The sequence below is a fragment of the Lemur catta genome, chromosome 15 (assembly GCF_020740605.2).
Source record: "Lemur catta isolate mLemCat1 chromosome 15, mLemCat1.pri, whole genome shotgun sequence".
Lineage (NCBI taxonomy): Eukaryota > Metazoa > Chordata > Mammalia > Primates > Lemuridae > Lemur > Lemur catta.
In genome coordinates, this window is record NC_059142.1 from 18,103,980 (window position 1) to 18,127,768 (window position 23,789).

General features: G+C 37.3%; 1 protein-coding gene across 2 annotated transcripts in view; it reads right to left on the reverse strand.

Moving 5' to 3' along the window:
* Nucleotides 1-23,789, reverse strand: part of NSRP1 (nuclear speckle splicing regulatory protein 1) — a 41,876-nt gene that overhangs the window by 10,007 nt on the left and 8,080 nt on the right. For both annotated transcript variants that reach the window (XM_045525291.1, XM_045525290.1), the window contains one exon: nucleotides 2,049-2,105. In XM_045525291.1, the coding sequence (XP_045381247.1) occupies nucleotides 2,049-2,105 (57 nt within the window). The remainder of the gene's footprint in view (nucleotides 1-2,048; nucleotides 2,106-23,789) is intronic.

Here is a 23,789-nt window from a genome sequence, read left to right on the forward strand (position 1 = left end):
TCTCACTTAGATGGTAAAGAAGTTGAACTTGATGGTCTCTCTAAAATTCCACTGATCTCGGCCGGGCGCGGTGGCTCATGCCTATAATCCTAGCACTCTGGGAGGCCGAGCCGGGTGGATCGTTTGAGCTCAGGAGTTCGAGACCAGCCTGAGCAAGAGCGAGACCCCCGTCTCTACTAAAAATAGAAAGAAATTATATGGATAGCTAAAAATATATATAGAAAAATTAGCCGGGCATGGTGGCACATGCCTGTAGTCCCAGCTACTCAGGAGGCTGAGGCAGAAGAATTGCTTGAGCCCAGGAGTTTGAGGTTGCTGTGAGCTAGGCTGACGTCACGGCACTATAGCCCGGGCAACAGAGTGACACTCTGTCTCAAAAAAAAAAAAAAAAAAAAAGTTCTACTGATCTCTAAAATTCTGATTTAAAGCACTTCAGTATTTATGTTAAAGAATCACTGTTTTTTTATGTTTATTAAATCATTCTGGGCATGCTGAATTACACATTATATTCCACTATGAAAAATACACGCTTCCGTGCCAATTCCCCAGGGAGGCAGGAAAACTCAGTGGTTAAAAGCTTGAGTGTGAGCTGGGCTCAGGTGCAGTGGCTCATGCCTATAATCCTAGCACTCTGGGAGAACAAGGCGGGAGGAGCAATCACTTCATGAGCTCAAGACCAGCCTGAGCAAAAGTGAGACCCTGTCTCTACTAAAAATAGATAAAGGGTGTGGTGGCCTGCACCTGTAGTCACGGCTACTTGGGAGGCTAAGGTAGAAAGACTGCTTGAGAACCCAGGAGTTTGAGGTTGCTGAGAGCTAGGCTGATGCCATGGTACTCTAGCCCAGGCCACAGAGCGAGACACTGTCTCAAAAAAAAAAAAATAAATAAAAACAAACAAACAAACAAAAAACTTGAGTGCAGCCTTTTGACTGAATAAAGGGATTTGTTCTGTGAAGTTTGGATTAGGTCAAGGGGCCATACTTGGGGATCTGGAGGGTCATGTGTGGCCCTGAGGCCGCAGGTTCCCCACCCCTGGAGGCAACTTCATTGCCTAGGTCTGGACACAACTTTACCATTTACTAAGTATGTGACCTCATGCAAGTCACATAAATTCTTCTCACCTTCATTTCCTCAACTGTAAAATGAGGACTATAAGAGTATCTATCTCATAGAATTATTGTAAGAATTAAAGACAATTCTTTAAAAGTAGTTGTAATAACATCTGGCATGTAGAAAGTGCTTAATAAACTTATCCTTAAGCAGGTTTCTAGTTAGACAAGGCAGAAATAGGAACAAAAATTATAAGGAAAATGTAGAAGATAAAGAATTAAAATGGAAAAGAAAGATACGTTGCCATTGCTTAATTTCATTATGTTCTACAGTGGCGAAATCAAGGATACTTGATATGTAGAAGTAGAAAACACAGTAAACCTTCGGGCCCAGGTCTACAATTAGTTGTATGATCATAATAAAGGGGTAATTTATCCTTTCTGAGTTTCAGATTTCTTAATCAGGACCTTGGACAAATTTGTGAGAATTTTAAAAGATAAATACATATATGTAAAAAGTGCTTAGGAACACTAAGGTGTTAACAAGTCTATTAAAAATTACCTACTATTCCCCTTTCTTGGTAGATGAATTTCAAATAATTATAAAATTATAAATCACTTTGGTTGTCAATAGATCTTTTTTGGGCAAGAAAGCTCACTAGCAGGAATTTAATAATAAACAAATAATAATAAGCCCACCAATCCATTATTAGACTACTGAGTCATCCGAATGCAGAACTGGTTTAATCTATAGCATAGCAATAAAGAGTTAATTCTTCATTGTGTTTTGTCTTTAAAATTTATACAGGAAACCTGCAATCTGTATAAATCAAGAAATGTTCTTACACATTATTAAAAAGCAAGGGTCAAGATAAAATGATTTCATTATACACACCTACTCTGTTTAGTCTCAGCCCCTAGATATCAAAATTAATAATTAAAAATGTGAGCCGAAACCCACACTTCACCAAATGCATTTATCTCACTCTTCCACATTACCTGTTTCATGGCCTGTTTCTTAGCAGCTTCCCTCTGAAGACTTTCACTCACAGAAGTCTGTAAAATAGAAAAATACTGCTATTGTTTGAGACAATTTAAAATTTCTTTTCTAGTACAGGTTAAGTATATCTTATCTGAAATGCTTAAAATGACAAGAGTTTTGAATTTCAGATTCTTTTTGTGATACTTACTGCTTTAGCATCCCAAATCTGAAATCCGAAATGCTCCAATGAGCATTTCCTGTTAGCATCATGCTGGCACTCAAAAAGTTTTGGATTTTGGAGCACTTTGGATTTCACATTTTCAGATTCGTGATGCTCAACTTGTATTCTAGTTGGCAACTGGTTCCTTACTTATAGTTAAAAGTGGAAAGATAATATAATGAATTAAATTAATATTTTCAAGGTCCTTCCCCTAAACTTTAGGAAACAAATTTGCATTGTAAATTTTCAGAGAAGACTATAAGGTGTATGGGAAAATAGTACAGGAAAAAATGAGGAACATGAATTTTTTTCTCTCTTTTAGAAACAGGCTCTCACTCTGTTGTGTAGCCTGGAGTGCAGTGGCGTGAGTATAGCTAACTGCAACTTCGAATACTTGGGCTCAAGTGATCCTCCTGCCTCGGCCTTGTGAGTAGCTATGACTACAGGTGTACACCACCATGTCCGGTTAACTAAAAAATTTTTTTGTAGAGATAGGGTCTCACTATGTTGCCTAGGCTGGTCTTAAACTCCTGGCCTCAATTGATCCTCCCACCTTGGCTTCCCAAAGAGCTGGGTTACCAGTGTAATAAGCTGGACATGATTTTAAGGCCTAACTTCACCACTAAGTCATTCTACCTTTATGGATTTCAATGTTTTGTGTGCTATATGAATATGTATGTGTGTTAAATGAGGGAAAGAATGGACTAGATAATATTTCAGGTGCCTTCCAACACTAAAATGATAGGATTCCCAGCAACAAAAAGCACATTATTTTAATATTAACCACCAAATATAATATATCAAGCTCCTGGTTTATGCCTAAGACTTAGGGGGCAGCAAGAAATGTCTGTGGCTATAATCAATCAAAAAATATGTACCGAAAAGCTGTCCATTCCAGGCATTGTTCTATGGAAATATAAGAACCATCTGTGTTTAGAGATAAATGGTCTGAAATGGAAGACAAACAACTAAAGAGACAATTACAACATAATTGTAATAGGCAATATAATAAAGGGGTAAACAAAGGGCTGTGGGAGCTTAGAGCAGAAAAGGCAACTCAGTGTATGAAGAATCAAAAAGCCTTCCCTAGGCCAGGCGCGGTGGCTCACGCCTGTAATCCTAGCCCTCTGGGAGGCTGAGGCGGGTGGATTGCTCGAGGTCAGGAGTTCGAGACCAGCCTGAGCAAGAGCAAGACCCCCGTCTCTACTAAAAATAGAAAGAAATTATCTGGCCAACTAAAATATATATATAGAAAAATTAGCCGGGCATGGTGGCGCATGCCTGTAGTTCCAGCTACTGGGGAGGCTGAGGCAGTAGGATCGCTTAAGCCCAGGAGTTTGAGGTTGCTGTGAGCTAGGCTGACGCCACGGCATTCACTCTAGCCCGGGCAACAGAGCGAGACTCTGTCTCAAAAAAATAAAAAATAAAAAAAAAAGCCTTCCCGGGCAGGTGCAGTGGCTCATGCTCGTAATCCTAGCACTTTGGAAGGCCGAGGCAGGAGGATCACTTGAGGCCAGGAGTTTGAGAACAGCCTGGGCAATAACAAGACCCCATCTCTACAAAAAAACAGAAAAATCAGCTGGGTGTGGTAGCGCACACCTATAGTCCCAGCTACTTGGGAGGCTGAGGCAGGAGGATCACTTGAGCCTAGGAGTTTGAGGCTGCAGTGAGCTATGTTTGCACTACTGCACTCTACCCTTCATGACAAAGCAATACCCATTTTTAAAAAAAAAGCCTTCTGAAAAGACATATGACATTAGAGCTGAATAAAAAACAACAGAAATTTAAGAGAATGCAAGACGAGAAGACAGGAAGTAGTGATCACCTGGGCAAAAGCAAAGACTGACAGCTAAGAAATGAAAAAATGTTTCCTTAAAAGTATTGGCTTTAATCATCAGGAAAAGGTAAATCAAAACCATTATGAGACATTACCTTACATGTAACTACCCACCACCGTCAAGATACTTAATTGTACCATCACCATAAGACTACCCTTTGTGCTATCCTTTTGTAGCCATAACCATCCATCCTCCATCTCTAATCCCTGGCAACCACTAATCTGTTATCCATCTCTACGTTTCATGAATGTTAAATAAATGGAATCATGCTGTATATATTCTTGAAGATTGGCTTTTTTCACTCAGCATTATTTTCAAGGAATGTATTTTGTTAATGTAACTACTGCAAAAACATTTCAGTTCTTGCCACAAAATATCCTAGCCCGCAAATTATCTAAGGAAAAACAGCTGTTAAAAACAGATTATGGGCTAGGCAAGGTGGCTCACGCCTGTAATAGTAGCACTCTGGGAGGCTGAGGCAGGAGGACTGCTTGAGATCAGGAATTCACAACCAACCTGAGCAAGAGCGAGACGCCGTCTCTACCAAAAATAGAAAAAATTAGCTGGGTATGGTGGTGCATGCCTATAATCTCAGCTACTTGGGAAGCTGAGGCAGAAGGACTGCCTGAGCCCAGGAGTTTGAAGTTGCTGTGAGCTATGACGCCCAGATGTCAGAGATATCAACTGACTTAGTGCTTAAATCGGACATTTCATACTTAATAACCTAATAGTCTAAGAAAATTATATTTCTAATCATTGGAAAAACTATGGGCTATTTAATAAATGGTGTGGAGACAACAGTCTGGTCTTTTGGAAAAAAAAATATCAAATCTGATTTCTTTACTTCACCTCCTTCTTTATAACAAACAGCAAAATACATTCTAGATGTTATTAAACATTTAAATGTAAGCACAGTTGCAAAACTTTAAGAAGAGAATAAAATAGTTTATTAAAAGGTAAAATAATAATACTGAGTAACCATACCAAGCATATAGAGCAACTAGAACTCTCATATGCCAATAGTGGAAATGTAAAATGATTCAACAACTTTGGAAAAGAATTTGGCAGTTACTCAAAAAGTTAAACACAAACCTTAAGTGACCCAAGCCATTCCATGAATAGGTATTTACCCAAAAGAAATGAAAGCGTACTTCCATGCAAAGACTACAAACGTTCCCATTTTACTTGTAATAGCCAAAACCCAGAAACAATCCAAATGACCATCCACAGGTGAATGAATAAACAAATTGTGCTATACTTGCACAACTGGAATACTACTTGGCAAGAAAAAAGAACCGACTACTGATAACACACAGTGTGAATTAATATCAAAATAATTATTCTGAAAGAAATCAGATATGCCCCCATCCAAAGTATATTGCGTGATTCCACTCACAGTATATAAATTCTACAAAATGAAAACTATGACAGAAAGCAGATCAGTAGCTGACTAGAGGTTGGAAGACGAATGGAAAGGAGAAAGAGGAAACTTTTGGGTGTGACAGCCATGTTCATTACCTTTATTGTCCTAATGGTTTCACGGTGTATGCTCACATCAAAAGTTAGCAAACTATACTCTAAATAGCCGCACATATATGGCAATTATACCTTAATAAAGCTGTTTTTAAAAAGTAAAATAATAATGTCAGGTCATATACACTAAACACTGCAGCGGAAAATGTACCAAACTACCTCTTGTGGGTAATTTTAAATAGATTAAAATTATGTAATAATAATAATTTGAAAATAAAATGGGCTGTGGTTATAATTCATATACTTGGAAAAGGAAGAGAGGATTTGAACCAGTGACAGTGCTGACCAGTGCTTTGAGAAATGAGCTGTAAAAATGGCTTAATGATTAACTTCAGAAAAAAACAGAAGTAATGGCAATATTCAGAAACAAAAGTTGAGAGCCAAAATGTGTCAAGCCAAGTACATATGAAGCACAGGTGCAGAGCAAATTCAGAGGTATGAATCTGGTAGCAAAGGCAAATTATGGTACAACAGATGAACAGATTGACGGAAACAAGCTAAAAAGTAGGGTCCAAGTATAAAGTAAATCATGCCTGGAATGCATATACACTATGGTATAAACCTGGTATTAAGAACAGAGAGCAGGCAGCCAAGTGAAGGTAGAGAGTGTTCAGCCAAAAACAGGTCAAAGTCAAGTAGACTATGGAATGAACAAAAGCAGCAAAGCTGTACACAAGAATAGGAGCCCATATAAAATTCTTCTCAAAGTAAGGCTGGCTGATCCATCTTTTATTCCTGGTTGCTCAACGAGAAATGACCCTATTCCTAACAAAGAACCTTCAGTAGCTTCTAAAATTTTAACTTCTCTCAGAAGTGAAGATATTTTAGTTTTAACTTGAATTATCTAAAAATTCATTTTCATAATGTTTAACGAAAATTTCCTTGGGAGTAGAAATCTGTCTCATTCAGCCTTCTATTTATTACCAATGGTATCCAGTACACCATCTTCTATGCATCAGATGCTCAAAGAATGATTGTTAAAAGCATTTAACTATAGTCACATTGGGGTGGGTTAAAAAATAAATAAAATTTAAAAATTTAAAAAAATTTTTTTCAAGTATTTAACAAGAAAACCACTTAAAAATATAAGTTTATATACTAGCTGAGAAAAAATCCAAATAAACAAAATCAAAAACAAAAAAGGAGACATTACAACTGATGCCACAAAAGTACAAAAGATCATAGGAGACTACTACAAACAACTATATGCCAAAAAACTGGAAAACCTAGAGAAAATGAATAAATTCCTGCACAAATACAACCTACCAAGATCAAATCAGGAAGAAATAGAAAACCTGAACAGACGAATAACGAGCTTAAATCAGTAATAAAAAGTCTCCCAACAAAGAAAAGCCCAGGACATGATGGCTTCACTGCCAAATTCTACCAAACTTACAAAGAAGAACTAATGCCAATTCTCCTAAAACTATTTTGAAAACAAGAGGAGGGAATTCTTCCTAACTCATTTGATGAAGCCAGCATTACCCTGATACCAAAACCAAACAAGGACATAACATAAAAAAAACAAACAAAAAAACACCACAGGCCAATATCCCTGATGAATATATATGCAAAAATCCTCAACAAAATACTAGCAAACCGAATCCAACAGAACATCAAAAAGATAGTACACCATGATCCAGTGGGGTTTATCCCAGGGATACAAGGATGGTTCAACCTATGCAAATCAATAACCATGATACATCATGTCAACAGAATGAAGGACAAAAATTATATGATTATCTCAATGGATGCAGAAAAAGCATTTCATAAAATTCAACATCCCTTCATGATAAAACACTTAACAAACCAAGCATAGAAGGATCGTACCTCAAAAAGGCCATATCTGACAAACGCACAGTTAACATCATACGGAACGGGGAAAAGCTAAAAGCCTTTCCTCTGTAAACTGACCAAAGGGTAGGAAAAAAATAAAAAAGCCTTTCTTCTAAGAACTGGAACTATACAGGATGTTCACTTTCACCACTGCTATTCAATACAGTATTAGAAGTCCTAGCCAGAGTAATCAGGGAAGAGAAAGAAATAAAAGGCATCCAAACTGGAAAAGAGGAAGTTAAGTTATCCCTCTTTGCAGATGATATGACCTTATATCTAAAAAAACCTAAAGACTCCACCAAAAAACTCTTAGATCTGATAAACAAGTTCAGTAAAGTGGCAGGATGCAAAAATCAGTAGCATTTCTATACATCAATAATGAACTAGCTAAAAAAGAAATCAAGAAAACAATCCTGCTTACAATAGCTACAAAAAAATAAAAATACAATACCTAGGAACAAACTTAACCAAGGAGGTGAAACACCTCTACAAGGAAAACTACAAAGTACTGATTAAAAATGATCATACTTTCCAAAGCAGTCTACAGATTCAAAGCAATCCCTATCAAGATACCAATGACATTTTTCACAGAAATAGAAAAACCAATCTTAAAATTTATGTGGAACCAAAAAAGAGCCTGAATAGACAAAGCAATCCTGAGCATCATATTACCTGACTTCAAAATATAGTACAAGGCTATAGTAACCAAAACAGCATGGTACTGGTAATAAAAATAGACACACAGACCAACAGAATAGAATAGAGAACCCAGAAATAAACCCATATATTTACAGCTACCTGATTTTGGATAAAGGTGCCAATAACAAACATTGAGAAAAGTATAAAATATAGCCTCTTCAATAAATGGTGCTGGGAAGACTAGATATCCATGTGCAAAAGAATAAAGCTAAACCCCATATCTCTCACCACGTTAAAAAAAAAAAATCAACTCAAAGACTCAAAACTATAAAACTGCTAGAAGAATATGCGGGAAGTTAGCTATGCTCCCAGGAAAAATCAGGTCCCTTGGGCAGGGGTCATCGCAAGAGATAAGGAAAATAGTAGAAAATAGGAAATAACAGAATAGAGAAATAAAAGAATACTCAGAGACGAAAGTACAGTTTTATAAAGTATAGATTTTATAAAAGTTGGGAGATTGGGAGACCTCCAGCATTCCCGTGAGCTGTGAGGCCTCAAGTGAAGTTTCACATCAGTATTTATTCGTACAGTGATTGGTTGCCAGGGGTAACAGATTTACATAATAACAGTTCCTTTTAGGTTAAAAGTCTCCCAAAAAACTTCTAGAGATCCCTTAATTAACTCTATCTATGTGAGCAAATGGTTACAAAATTGTTCTAAGACAAACTTCTAAGTTCTAAGATAAAACTATCACTTAGGAGTAAGGTTAAACAGAGACATAGTGGCTCTATATTTCTTTATCTCGTTTTTGTTGACTGAGACAGGTAGCCAGGAGTGAAGCAGGAACTGTCCCTTAGGCTAATTGCTTTTAGCCACAGGTGTCTGTCTGTCTGTCTGTCAGGCGGGCACTCTTTGATCAATTCTCACCCTGTGGCTCCATGCATGCCAAGCTTTGTAGTACAGAAGCAAGGTGAAAACCAACAGGTTTGAGACACAGTGTCACCTTGGAAAGCAGCTGCCACTGATCTGTGAGATGCCCTCCTGAGGCAAGGCAGACTTTGACATGTGAACTAACAAGTTCACATATTCCGTCGGGGCAAAGCCCTGCAAAACTCTTGAAATCATTTCTGTCTCTATAGGGCAACAATTCTATAGAGCAATATTAATCTATGGAGCAACAAGAATACATAGAGGAAACACTCCAGGATACTGTTCTAGGTTAAGATTTTTATGGCTAAGACCCCAAAAGCATAGGCAACAAAAACAAAAATAGACAAATAGGACTATATTAAACTAAAAAGCTTTTGTATACCAAAGGAAACAATCAGCAGAATGAAGAGACAACCTGTTGAATGGAAAAAAATATTTACAAAATATTCATCTGATAAGGTACTAATATCCAGAATATATTAACAGAAGGAACTCAAGAGAAAAAAGAAAAATCAAACAACCCCATTAAAAGTGGACAAAGGATTTAAATAGAGATTTCTCAAAAGAAGACATACAAATGGCCAGCAGCTATTGGAAAAATACTCAACATCATTAAGCATCAGGGAAATGCAAATCAAAATCACAATGAGATATTTTATCCCAGTTAGAATGGCTTATCAAAGAGACAAAAAATAAAAAAGCTTGTGACGATGGGAAAAAGGAACTTTCATACACTGTTGGTGGGAATGTCAATTAGTATAGCCATTATGGAAAACAGTATAGTGATTTCTCGAAAAACTAAAAATAGAACTACAAAATGATACAGCACTTCCACCACTGGGTACTTATTCAAAGGAAAGGAAAGGAAAAGGAAAGGAAAGGAGAGGAAATCAGTATATAAGCCCCAGGTTTATTGGAGCACTATTCCCAATAACAAAGATATGCAATCAACCCAAGGGTCCATCAATAGATGGATAGAGAAAATGTGGTATATTTACACAATGGAATACCATTCAGCCATAAAAAAGAATAAAATCACATCATCTGGAGCAACACAGATGGAGCTGGAGGTCACTACATTAACAGAAATAAGCCAGACACAGAAAGACAAATATCACACGTACTCACTCATGTGTGAGAGCTAAAAAAGTTGATCTCATGGAGGTGAAAAGCAGAATGATAGTTACCGGAGGCTGGGAAGAATAGAGCCAGTAGGGAAAGAAGAAAGGTTGGTTAATGGATACAAATATACAGTTAAATGAAAGGAATAAGTTCTAACGTTCAATAGAAGAATAGGGTGACTAAAGTGAATAACGATGTATTGTACATTTCAAAATAACTAGAAGTGAGGACTTAAAAAGTTCTCAACACACAAAAATGATAAATGCTTGTAGTGATGGATATCCCAAATATGCCGACTTGATCATTACACAATACACATTCTATGCATGTAACAAAGTACCACAGGTACCCCATAAATACGTACAAGTATTATGTATCAAAACACTTCTAAAAATTATGTTTACTAAGGCCTAAATTCTTCACTTTCCTAATTATCACAATACTATTTCTAGACCAGTTAACTTCCACTGCCCAGGACCTCTCATATGTTCCTCTCCCACTAATAAGAGAACATGTAATCCCTAAATCTAAAACAACTAGTGAAAGTTTAAATATAATTAGTAAATTTGTGGCAAAAAAAAAATTTACCAAAGGCCAAACATACATAATTTTTAAAATTAGTCACACTCAGCTTCCAATTCCTGATTAAGATATTAAGCCAGGCTCCTTCCCTCTGAACATGTTCTACAAGTCATGGAGATAGGATCTGAGAAGTAAACACAAAAACTGTGAAAAATCCCTGGGGAAACAGAAGCTGGCTTGTGTGGATGGAGGAGGGGCAAAGTAACAACACAGCACACCATAGGGGCACTGGGGAGGGGGAGGACACAATGATGGAGCACTTTTTGGACATTCTGGTGTCTTCAGTCTCCACTGATGCAAAAAAGGAACACCAACCTAATGCTAGAGGTAATGTCAGAACAGCACTCCAGCCTGGCTGGGGTAGCAGCTCTGACCTGTGTGCTCAACAAACTTCCAGGGGAGTTTGTTCTTGATAAAGCAACTTCATGATGGATTTACTAGGAGCTGTCCTGAGGTACAAAGGAGATGGAACAAATGGGAAGCCCAGATTAGTATCACAGGCTCTCTGTCCTGAGGTTCTTTCTCCTGACAAACTTACCACTCATCCCAAACTAACTAAAGTGGCTAATGATCCCAACAGAAAATGTGATCATGAGGAAAAATAATCAAACACCAAAGAAGTACTATCAGAATGTTTTTAAAGATTAAAAACGAGACAAAAATTGAACATACATCAAATAAAACAGAATTAATAAACCAGACAGAATATAAATTTTAAATGACAATATTATACATTCTCAGAGGAAAGAGGGGCTATTAGTAACATGAAGCAGGAATAAGCATTTTTTCATTTGAAATAACATACGTGGAAAATACAGTCAAAATAAAAATATTTTTATTATTAATATTAGATGGGTAAACGGATGAATGGATCCAGCTGAAAAATGTTTCAGTGAGTTGGAATATTAGCCTAAGAAACTCTCCTGGAGCATACAAAGGTTAAAAAGCCCAAGGGGTAAAAGCCAGGCGTGGAGGTGCACCTGTAATCCCAGCTACTCAGGAGGCTGAGGCAGGAGGATCACCCGAGCCAAGGAGTTTGAGACTGTAGTCCACTACGATTGTGCCTGTGAATTGCCACTGCACTCCAACCTGGGCAATACAGCAAGACCTCGTCTCTCCAACAACAACAAAAAGGTACAGAGATACAGAGGACATTCATATAACAAAAAGGACTGGGTTGCCAAGATGTCATTCCCAAGTATACTCCATTGTGTCTGGCCACTCTGCCCATGACCCTCAATCCAGCCAAATACACATATCTCTGGAAACCCGGCAGGTGCAAGAGCCTGGCTTAAATGGAGTACCTGCTTCAATACAATTACCCCAATAGCCGAAGGCTCATCAAAGATCCTACCTTAATTTGTTGGTCCTACGCAAGATCAGCAAATGTCTATCCCAATTTCAGACCCTCTCCCAAGACCTCACTCTTAGGAACGCTATGTGGAATTGGGCCCTTCTTCTGGTATTATGTTTTCAAAACTAACAGGAATAGGAAAGAAAAACTTACCCAGGAAGGAAAATTGGTTTGAACATTTAACGTTTCATATTAAGTCTGGCAATCATGACTGTATGTATTCTTGCTTAAATAAATCTTTTATTAATTAAAAAAACCAGACCCAAAAGAAGATGGTGTATTAGACAGATACAAATAAATATCTGAATGACTGATAATTTTTCAGAATTAGAGAAAAAAATGAGATTGAACAGGTTTTTAATGCAAAGTAGGATAAAGCATAAATAAAGTGCACACACATGCATAGATAACCCTTGGATACATTATAATGAAATTTAAGAAAATCAAAGACAAAAAGAAAATTCTAAAAATTTCCAACAAGGAAGAGTATGTCACTTATAAAGAAGATCACAATGACATCAGATACCTCATCAGCAACACTGGATTTAAGAATAATTCTTAAAATTACCCGATGGAGTCATTTTCAATGGTGATGGAAAGCACTTTGAACCAAAAAGTTTATATTCAGATAAACTATCATCAATAGTAAAGATGTCTTAAGCACATAAAATCTCATATGATTTGCTATATAAAGGCCCTCTTTGAAAATAAAGGAAGTACAGGTATAACTAATTAGTATTAGTATCACTAATCCAAAAATCCAAAATCCAAAAAACCTGAAATCTGAAACACTTCTGGTCCCAAGCATTTCGGATACAGAATATTCAACCTGAATTTCCAACAAGAATGATATTATGAGATACATCAAAGATAAATATATAATTCAGTAAAACTTAATATTTTTTAAAAGGAACAAAAACATAACCATAATGATCCAGAACTGAAAATCTAGAACAGGGCTGTACAACAGAACTTTCTGAAATGACTAATATGTTCTATACCTGTTGTACAATATGTTAGCCACCAGTCACATGTGGCCAGTGAGCACATGACTAAGGAACTAACTTTTAAATTTTATTTAAGTTTAAACTTAAATAGCCTCTATGACTACTAGTTACGGCATTAGCACAGATCTAAAGCAGGGGTCAGCAAACTTGAAGAGCCAAATGGTGAATATTTTAGGTTTGTGGGCCATGCGGCCTCTGTTGCAACTACTCAACTCTGCTACTATATCACAAAAGCAGCCATAGACAACAAATAATTGAATGGCAAGACTGTGTTCCAATAAAAACTTTATTTAAAAACAGGCTGCCAGCCAGGCGCAGTGGCTCATGCCTGTAATCCTAGCCCTCTGGGAGGCTGAGGTGGGTGGATCGCTCGAGGTCAGGAGTTCGGGACCAGCCTGAGCAAGACCCCGTCTCTACTAAAAATAGAAAGAAATTATCTGGACAACTAAAAATATATACAGAAAAAATTAGCCAGGCATGGTGGCACATGCCTGTAGTCCCAGCTACTCGGGAGGCTGAGGCAGTAGGATCGCCTAAGCCCAGGAGTTTGAGGTTGCTGTGAGCTAGGCTGATGCCACGGCACTCACTCTAGCCTGGGCAACAAAGTGAGACTCTGTCTCAAAAAAAAAAAAAAACAAAACAAAAACAGGCTGCCAAGCACATAGGCCATAGTTTGCCAACACCTCACCTAAATGATATAAATGAACATAGAGGCAAGTTGAGGGATGAAGGAACAGAGGAAGAAAAGAAAATCAGCAGGCAACCAAAGTGTGCAATGGTACTTATGTTGAAGGCAGGAGGTGAGAAAGATACTTTAGCAACAAGAAAAGAAACTGAACACATAAATATGTCTAGACTTGTTTGGGGTAATGACCAAAATTTTAACTAAAACACAATGAAATGTATAAATTTCAAACTATGAAAAGAAAATTCAATCTATTAAATGGAAGGGAAAAAAAAAGATAAGAGTCTGGAATTGGATTTTTAAAAGATCCAGAAATAGGAGGTCTATATAAGACAGCCTAAATACAAAAGGATACAGAAATGCTAAAAATAAATGGGTGGGAAAAAATATGAAGGGCAAATGTGAATCAAAATCTTGATAAAATACCATGGAGTACTACTCAGCTATAAGAAATAACGATGATACGACATCTCTTTGGTTCTCCTGGAGAGAGCTGGAACCCATTATACTAAGTGAAGTATCCAAAGAATGGAAAAACAAGCATCACATGTACTCACCAGAAAACTGGTTTCCCTGATCATCACCTAAATGTACATCAGGGAAGGATACCAATTGGATATCAGACTGGGATGGGGGGTGGGGGGAGGGGATGGGTGTATGCCTACATGACGAGTGCGTTGCACACCCTCTGGGGAATGGTCATGCTTGAAGGTGCAGACCCGGGGAGGTGGGGGGGGGGGGAGGGGATGGAGGTATGACTACATGATGAGTGCCAGGCGCACTGTCTGGAGAATGAGAACGGACGCGCTTGGGACTCTGACTCGGGGGGATGGGCGGGACATGGACAATGTATATGACCTAAACTTATGTACCCCCATGATGAGCTGAAATAAAAAAACAAAAAACAAAAACAAAATCTTGATAATAATTATAAAATCAGAAATAATAAAGACAGAAACAAATATAAACAGCAAAGTAGGGTGCTACAGAATGAAGGAAGAATACATCAAGAAGAAATAGCAATCATAAACATTTAAGCTTCTAGCACTATAGCTTTCAAGTCCATCGCCTTAACCACTTGGCCAGGACTATAACCTTTAACAATATAGTTTTCAAACAAATAAAGTAACACCAAGACAATTCAATGGGGAAAGGATAGTCTATTTAACAAATGGTGCTGGTACAACTAGATATGCATATGCAAAACAATGACGTTAGGCCCTTATCTCACACCATGTACAAAAAAATAACTCAAAATTCATCATAACCTAAATGGAAGTGTTAAAACTATAAAAGTTGTAGACGAAAACATACAAGTAAATCTTTGTGGCCCTGAATTAGACACTACATGAGAAAATCTGTGTAGCTAAAACCAAAAGCCTAAATGATAAAAGAAAAAAATAAATTTCATCAAAATTAAAAATTGTTTCAAGGGACATCATCAAGAAAGTGAAACATAACCCACAGAACCAGAGAAAATAACGTTGACCCTTGAACAACATGGGTTTGAACTGTGAGGATCCATTTGTATGTGGGTTTTTTCCAACAGAAGTTACACTGAATGCCTGCCTCTCCTGCTTCCCACTTTCACCTCCTTCACCTTTGCCACGCGAGACAGCAAGACCAACAACCCCTTCTCTTCCGAGTCCTCAATATGAAGACAATGAGGATAAAAATCTTTATGATGATCCACTTCCACTTAATGAATAGGAAATATATTTGCTCTTCCTTATGCTTTTTTCTTTTTTTTTTCCCAGACATTCTCACTCTGTTGCCCAGGCAAGTGCCGTGGCATCAGCTTAGCTCACAGCAACCTCAAACTCCTGGGCTCAAGCAATCCTCTTGCCTCAGCCTCCCGAGTAGCTGGGACTATAGCGGGGCACCACCACACCCAGCTAATTTTTTCTATTTTTAGTAGAGACAGGGTCTCACTGTTGCTCAGGCTAGTCTCAAACTCTTAAGCTCAAGCAATCCTCCAGCCCCAGCCTCCCAGAGTGCTAGGATTACAGGTGTGAGCCATTGCACCCAGCCTACATCTCTTGATGAGAGAGTGGCACTTTCATGCAAGGAGGGAAGGAATGGATAGCGGACACATTTGGAGATTAACTACTACACACTCCTATGTGTGAAATACACTCGCCCCTCCCTAAAAATTCTTATCCCATTGTGGAATCAGTTCAAGGTCTAGGACATCATCCTTTCAATCAGGTACAAATGAGGATGAAGCATCTCTGGTCTGCTCCTTGAATATAGCGTTTAAGCTGTGATTTCTTGCTTTGAAGATCTATGTAGCAAAAAAGCAAGTGATCTTACAAGCTAACATAAAATTGAGAAAAAGAGACAGAATAAAACAATAAATATAAAAGAAAAAAGCATAAACCATATAGAAAAAAATAGATTTGACTACAATAAAAATAGAGAATTTAGCTCTATAAGGACTATTACACTATGGTCAACTCTAAAACCAACAAGGGTGTAGCATCTAAAATATATAAGAAACTCTTATAAATGAAAAGACAGAAAGGAAGTACAACAGAAAAGACGGCAATTGATATGAATGAGGAATTAACAGAGGAATAAGAAGGAATGTCTAATAAATATATGAAGAGATATTCAACTTCATTAATAATCAGTGAAGTACAAATCACAATAACTAAGAATGAAAAAAAATTATAAAATGTTGATGAGAAGAGAAACAATGACCACCAATGGAAACGTAAACTGGTACAGCCATTTGAGAAAATAATTTACCAATACTTAATGAAATAATGTATATACATACTCCACGACCCAAAAATTCCACTTCTAGATATCTACCCCCAAAGAAACTCTTACACAGGTTTATATTGGGACATGTATGAGAATTTTTTTTATAGCATCACTGTGGTGGCAGGGAACTCAAGGTAACTTAAGTGTTTATCTCAGAGGGAATGGAATGGATAATACCATGGACATACATGCTATAGTTGAAAAAAAATGAAACAGGTATACATATTGTACTGCAGTGTTAAAAAATGAGACCTATAGTACAATAGTATTTATGTATATAAAGATATATGTACTCAAAATATAATAGTATATACATATCCAGCACATATATCAAATACATCAGAGTATGTTTAAAGGAATGAGAGAGGGCATCAGGGATGAAGAGGAAAATTAATAAATAAAACAAGAAAAGAGCCTTGTGAAGGCTCATGATGTGAGTATGCCTTGAAATGAGAAGTTATGACTAACAACTCTCTGTACATCTCTCAAAAAAATTTATTGCATGCATACAGCTCTTTCCTTTGTAAAAGAGATGTCACAGTTCCAGAAAGAAGATACAGAGAAACAGGGATGGGGGAGGATGAGGGAAGGGGGTGTGTGTGTGTGTGTGTGTGTGTGTGTGTGTGTGTGTGTGTCTCTAAAATGTCATGAGGACACTGTTCTGAAATAATGGATGGGGGAGGATGAGGGAAGGATGGATGTGTGTGTGTGTGTGTGTGTGTGTGTGTGTATCTAAAATGTCATGAGGACGCTGTTCTGAAATAATGGATGGGGGAGGATGAGGGAAGGATGGATGTGTGTGTGTGTGTGTGTGTGTGTGTGTGTGTGTGTGTGTATCTAAAATGTCATGAGGACGCTGTTCTGAAATAATATTACCTGCTTCGTGTAGTAACTTCTCTGAGATGAAAAAACAGCATAAAAGAGGTGTAAAAAGAAGGGTAATTTTGGATTGCTTGTAAGAAAAAGTGTATAGTTCTTTAATAGTAACATATAGTATAAGATACTGCTTAAAGGAAAAAAACTCAACACATAGTTCTCAATATTCCATCAGCCAAAAATAATGGTAGAAAAACAAATATTTAATAAACTTTACCGAAACCAGAAGTACTACAGTTAAGGATACCTCTTCCAATTATTTCTTAATTTGCCAATAAAAGAAAAACTCTATAAATTTATTCCAGTTAGAGACAAACTTATTTTCAAAAGGCCCATCATTAACCATGTTAGTAGCAACTAGTACTCTTATAATGGATAGTCAAAGGTCTTGTAATCCTTTCTACACAGGTCAAATTTTAATGAAATACACTTGGTAATGTATTTTTTTCAAAAGACAAGCAATAGTATGGCACCTAATATACAATCACAATGACCAAGTCAGGTGTGCAGCGTCCCCAGTACAGACTTTATTAGAGTTCAGTTATAAATACATAATCTCTTGACACTGAAGATGTAGGTCTTGCAGATAAAGCCCAAAGACAGGAAATGAATCTCCTCCCAAATGCTGCTTCTTATCTTTAAAGTAACCTCAAATTATTACTAAACTAATAAAGTAATTTTGTTTCAGAAAGTGATCTGATCTACTTTATTTTCAGTTTTTGATAAATTCAAAAGTGAGATGAGGGATTATTGCTTTTTGTCTGACAACACACACTGAAACACAACATGAAAATAAAGAAAAAACTTTTTTTTTTAAAATGATTTTTATGGTAGAGATGAAACAGGCAATATCAAAGCCTGTCAGTATTTAGAAGATGTGTATGGTTTTGGAAAAACAGAAAGCTAATTTTGTTATTTAACTTTACAAATTTGGAAGTAAAACTTTTACTATGTTCTATTAGAAATTGTCAAACAGGATGAGTAAAAAAGGTGCAATGAGATTGTATACAAACCAAATAAAGTAATAATAATTCAAAAATATAATTATGGATATTATGGCCTTGTTTATGAAATTTTTCTAATATAATGGTTCATAGCTAGTGGCCATAACCAAAATTGGATATCAAGATTCTATTAAAAGGTCACAAAAAAGCCAGACTACCAAATATGACTGTCAAACACAAAGTGGGATGGAGACAGCATAGAAAACTTTCAGAACACTAATGATTAATGATGATAATTACTGCACACAGAGAAGATATTATTATTATAGCATATAGCTACCATTTATTGTGCTTCTACTGTGTCATGCAGTGTACTAAGCACTTAAGATATACTATTTTTAATCCTTAAAATAACCTTTACGCAAGTAAAATTATATATATTTTTTTAATGTGGGAACTGAGACTAAGAGAGATTAAACAATCCCCCCAATATATTAAAGATAGGAAAGCAATAAAAAGCTCGGTTCAAACTGGTAAATTAACATATGATGCAGCCTCCTCTTCCTCCTCCTCATCCAAACCCTTAGGATGAATGACAGACAAGAAATCCATAATCATGCTAGAAAACAAAAAGTTCCTCAGTGGACTGGGAATTTGAGGAAGACAGAGGCAAAAAATCAAACTACCCACAGACATTGGGTACTGGAAAGGAGGGAGTGGTTCCAAGGGTGCTACATGTTCTGAAATAAAGATAAAAAGAACAGAAGACAAAAAAAGATAGATAAATTGGGGGTTTCACATTAGAAGCAGCAATGCAGGTGTATCATTGCACATTGCCTTCTTTGGGAAAGGCAAATAACAGATTTCATTTCTGCTCTTAGTTGGAAACAGTGAACACAGGAGTATGAGTTAGAAAAATGTCTTGGGACCCCCCCAACCCCTTTAAAAAAAAAAAAGAAAGAAAGAAAAATGTCTTGGATGTTTGGCCTGGGGACACCCAGGAAGAACTAAAACTCTGCTTACACAGGTTGTAGTATATCCTGCCCAATGACAAGTCCCATACCTCCCTCACAAGTAGGCAACAGTAACAGAGCTAGCCTAAGTCTCAAATATAAAAAGGAGCAAACCAAAAATCCTCAACCATTTGCTGAACCAACTAAATATAAGAGATACAAAACAATGATCAGAAGAACTTACCTTCAGAGATAACTTTTTTATTTTTTTGAGACAGGGTCTTGCTCCGTCACCCAAGCTAGACTGCAGTGGCATCATTGCAGCTCACTGCAACCTCAAATTCCTGGGCTCAAGCAATCCTCCCACCTTGGCCTCCCAAAATGCTAGGATTACAGGCATAAGCCACTGCACCGGTCCAGAGAAAACACTTTATTGAGATTATACTAAAATGACAGAATTTTTTGTCTGTAAAAAATAAACTAGAGCTACAGAAGAGATTATAATGATTGAAATAAACTGAATTCAATTAACGAACGATGAAGGAAAAGAATCCTCCCAGAATGCACTGAAAAAACTTTAAAAATATGCAAAGTATAAAAGAAATGTTAAGAGAGATGGAGAAATATTCAGATGTTCTAAAATCTAATAGGGGTTCTAGTAGGACAGAATAGAAAACAGAATGGAGAGAAGAGACTCTTCAAAGCAGTAAAAGAAGAAAATAGCTCTGAAATGGAGGTAGCTACAAGTCCTCAAACTGAAAGAGTTCACTGAAACTGAAAGTGCTGAGCCTAAATACTTCCCGGTGGAATTTCAGAACATAAAGGATCATGAGGAAAATCCAATCATCATCTGGTAGACAGGGCTGGGAGTGCAGACTAATAAAGAGGAATCAGACTGATAGCACATACCTCCACTTGCCAAGAGTAGATATAAAAGGAAAAAGAAAGTATTGTATTATTTTAAAGTTCTACAGGAAAATAATTTTGAAATCTGCAATTCTATATGTAGCCAAACTATCTTTCACATGTGAAGGCAAAATAAAGGTATCTGCAGATGTGCAAGGATTCAAAGATTACTACTAACAGATAATCTCTAAAAGAAATACTTGGAATACACTAAGTACAAAAGAGAAAGCAGTAGTTAGTAAAGAAACCAATAAAACTCCCTGATAAATCTAAATAAGCATCAATTGTTTTTAAAAAAACCTTACAACCAAAACCCTAGATGCAACCAACATGATAGCAGGGAAAGAGGAGAAAAGAGAGAGTGAAAAGTAAAAACATGCTAAGGTTCTTGGTTAGTCCAAGAGAGAATATGAATATTCTAAACACCGTTGGAATAATTTGATTTAATTGGCTGGGCGTGCTGGCTCATGCCTATAATCCTAGCACTTTGGGAGGCAGGAGGATCGCCTGAGGCCAGGAATTTGAGATTAGCCTGAACAACATAGCAAGATACTGTCTCTACAAAAAACTGAAAAATCAGGAGGACACCTATAGTCCCAGATACCTAGAAGGCTGAGGTAGGAAAATCACTTGAGCCCAGGAATTTGAGGTTGCAGTGAGCTATGATGATGCCACTGCACTCTAGCCAGGGCAACAGAGCAAGAGTCTGTTGCCAAAAAAAAAAAAAAAAAAAGAGAGACACAGCCTCAATAGGCTAAAAAGGGAGTAGAGCAATACAATTTAAACAGAATAAAAGTCAAGGCAAGTGGCGGGACACAGTGGCTCACGCCTGTAATCCTACCACTCTGGGTGACCGAAGTGGGAGAATCACTTAAGGTCAGGAGTTCGAGATCAGCCTGAGTGAGAATGAGACTCCATCTCTACTAAAAGAAAAATTAGCCGGGTGTGGTGATATGCGCCTGTAGTCCCAGCTCCTCAGGAGGCTCGCTTGAGCCCTGGAGTTTGAGGTTGAAAGGAGCTTTGATGAAGCAATTGCACTCTAGCGAGGGTGACAGAGCAAGACTCTGTCTCAAAAAAAAAAAAAAAAAGAGTCAAGACAAAAAAACAATTCACAGAGAAGACACAGCAATGAATCTTTACATATGTGACAATATAGTTTCAAAAAATATACATAAAACTTATTTAAAAGAGATATTTAAGAAACCATAACCACAGCAGAAAACTACCATACCACACTAAGCAAAAAAATCACAGACTGGTGAAAAAGAAGATAGATAGATAGATCTGAATAATACAATTAAGATTGGACAAGGGGGCCAGGCACAGTGGCTCAAACCTGTAATCCTAGCACTTTGGGAGGCCAAGGTAGGAAGATTACTTGAGGTCAAGAGTTCAAGACCAGCCTGGGCAACATAGCAAGACCTCGTCTCTACAAAAAAAATTTAAATAAACTAGCAGAGTGTGGTGATGTGCCTTTAGTCCCAGCTACTCAGTAGGCGGGGAAGGGGGATCGCTGGAGCCCAGGAGTTTGAGGGTTTTTTTTTTTTTTATTTATTTTTTTATTTTTTTATTTTTTTTTGAGACAGAGTCTCACTCTGTTGCCCAGGCTAGAGTGAGTGCCGTGGCGTCAGCCTAGCTCACAGCAACCTCATACTCCTGGGCTTAAGTGATCCTACTGCCTCAGCCTCCCAAGTAGCTGGGACAACAGACATGTGCCACCATGCCCGGCTAATTTTTTTTTTCTATATATTTTTAGTTGACCAGATAATTTCTTTCTATTTTTAGTAGAGACGGGGTCTCGCTCTTGCTCAGGCTGGTTTCGAACTCCTGACCTCGAGTGATCCACCCGCCTCGGCCTCCCAGAGTGCTAGGATTACAGGCGTGAGCCACCGCGCCCGGCCTGAGGGTTTTTTTTTTTTGAGACAGGGTCTTGCTCTGTCACCACTGTACTCTAGCCCAGGCAACAGAGTGAGACTCTCTCTCAAAAAAAAAAGTAAAAAAAAAAAAAAAAATAATAAAAACTCATGTTGTACTTCCTCATAAGAATATTAAGTGCCAGAGAAAATGACTAATGTCTACAAAGTTTTGAAATAAATTGTTATTCTAGAAATATTACACCCATTTAAGTAGTTATTTAAGTGATAAAAACAATAGGCAAGCATTCTTTAACAATCAAGAACTAAAGAAATAATGCCCCTTTGAGCATATGTTGAAAAACAATGAAATTAAGCCAAAGGCTTCAAAACAGAAAGCAATGATAAAAGGACTAGTGTAGTGTATTCCATTAAACTAAAAAAAAAAAAAAATTCACTATCAGTTCTTTCCTAAATTAATCTATAAATTCAATGTAATTCCAATCAAAATCCCCAGAGTTTATTATGAAACTGAAAAAGGTGACACTAAAAATTACTTAGACGGTCCAAGGCAATTTGAAATAAGACAAAGTGAAGAGGCTGAGAAAAAAGAAAAGCAAGACAATGTATGACCTTACAGGTTAAAATTAAGGATTCTAGCCTTTATCCTAGGAGCAACGGGAAGTCAATAGTGATTTTAAATCAATAAGATCACTTTGAAGTGTGCAAAAATATACTGAAGACGCTTAAAAGGCAACCTGGAAAGTCACTGAAAATGGCAGAGTATGGACTCTGAAAATTCTCTTCTCCATTAAAGTAACAAAAACACTGGCAAAAATATCAGAATCAACTTTTTTAGAACTCTGGAAATTAACTGAAGGCTTACAGCAGTGCCTGCATTTATTTAAGAACAGGTGAATCTCGGTAAGAATGGTGAGCTCTGCAGCATTATTACCTTGCCCTATTTCCAACATCCCCTCCCTAGTGCCATGGTAAACTAAAAACATCCACAATCATGGTAGAAATCAGCAGTTTGGCAGCCACTAGTGGGGGCAGAATGGTTTAGAGCTCCTTCAAAACCCCATTCCCTATCTGGTGGTTCCCTGAAGTCACCACTTGTCCACAAGGTTATTTCACTTAAAGCTCACCAATGCTAAACAGCCTTTTCCCTCGGGGTGTCTGTCAAAAACAAAGGGCTGCCTGAGGCAGTGTGGATAACAGTTGCCAACAGTTGAGGCAAACAATATATTATTCAATCACTTTGGATGAATCAACTGATACTGCAGACAGGCACAGGTTTTATACTTCATTCAGGTCTTAACGGAAGATTTTCTTTGCTACAGAGTTAACTAGCTTTGGGCACTCTTACAAAATGAATAGGGGGAATAGATATCTTCAACAACTTTCAAGATAAATGTGAAGTTGGACTGAATTTGGTAAATTTAGTGAGTGTATGCAGAGACAGTGCACCTTTCATGACAGGAAAACATGAAGGGTTTATTGCACAAAAAAAGTATATTAACAGATCCAGATGCTCTCATTTCTTTTTCATTGTATCTTGCATCAGCAAAAACTCAGTGCCAAAGTGACTATTTTTAGTGACACTTTGCAACAAGTTATAAGTATTGTTAACTACATTCATGCAAATGCAACAGGGCATTGTCAGTTTCATAACATGCTAAAGTTGGAAAGAGGTATTCAGTGTGGATTT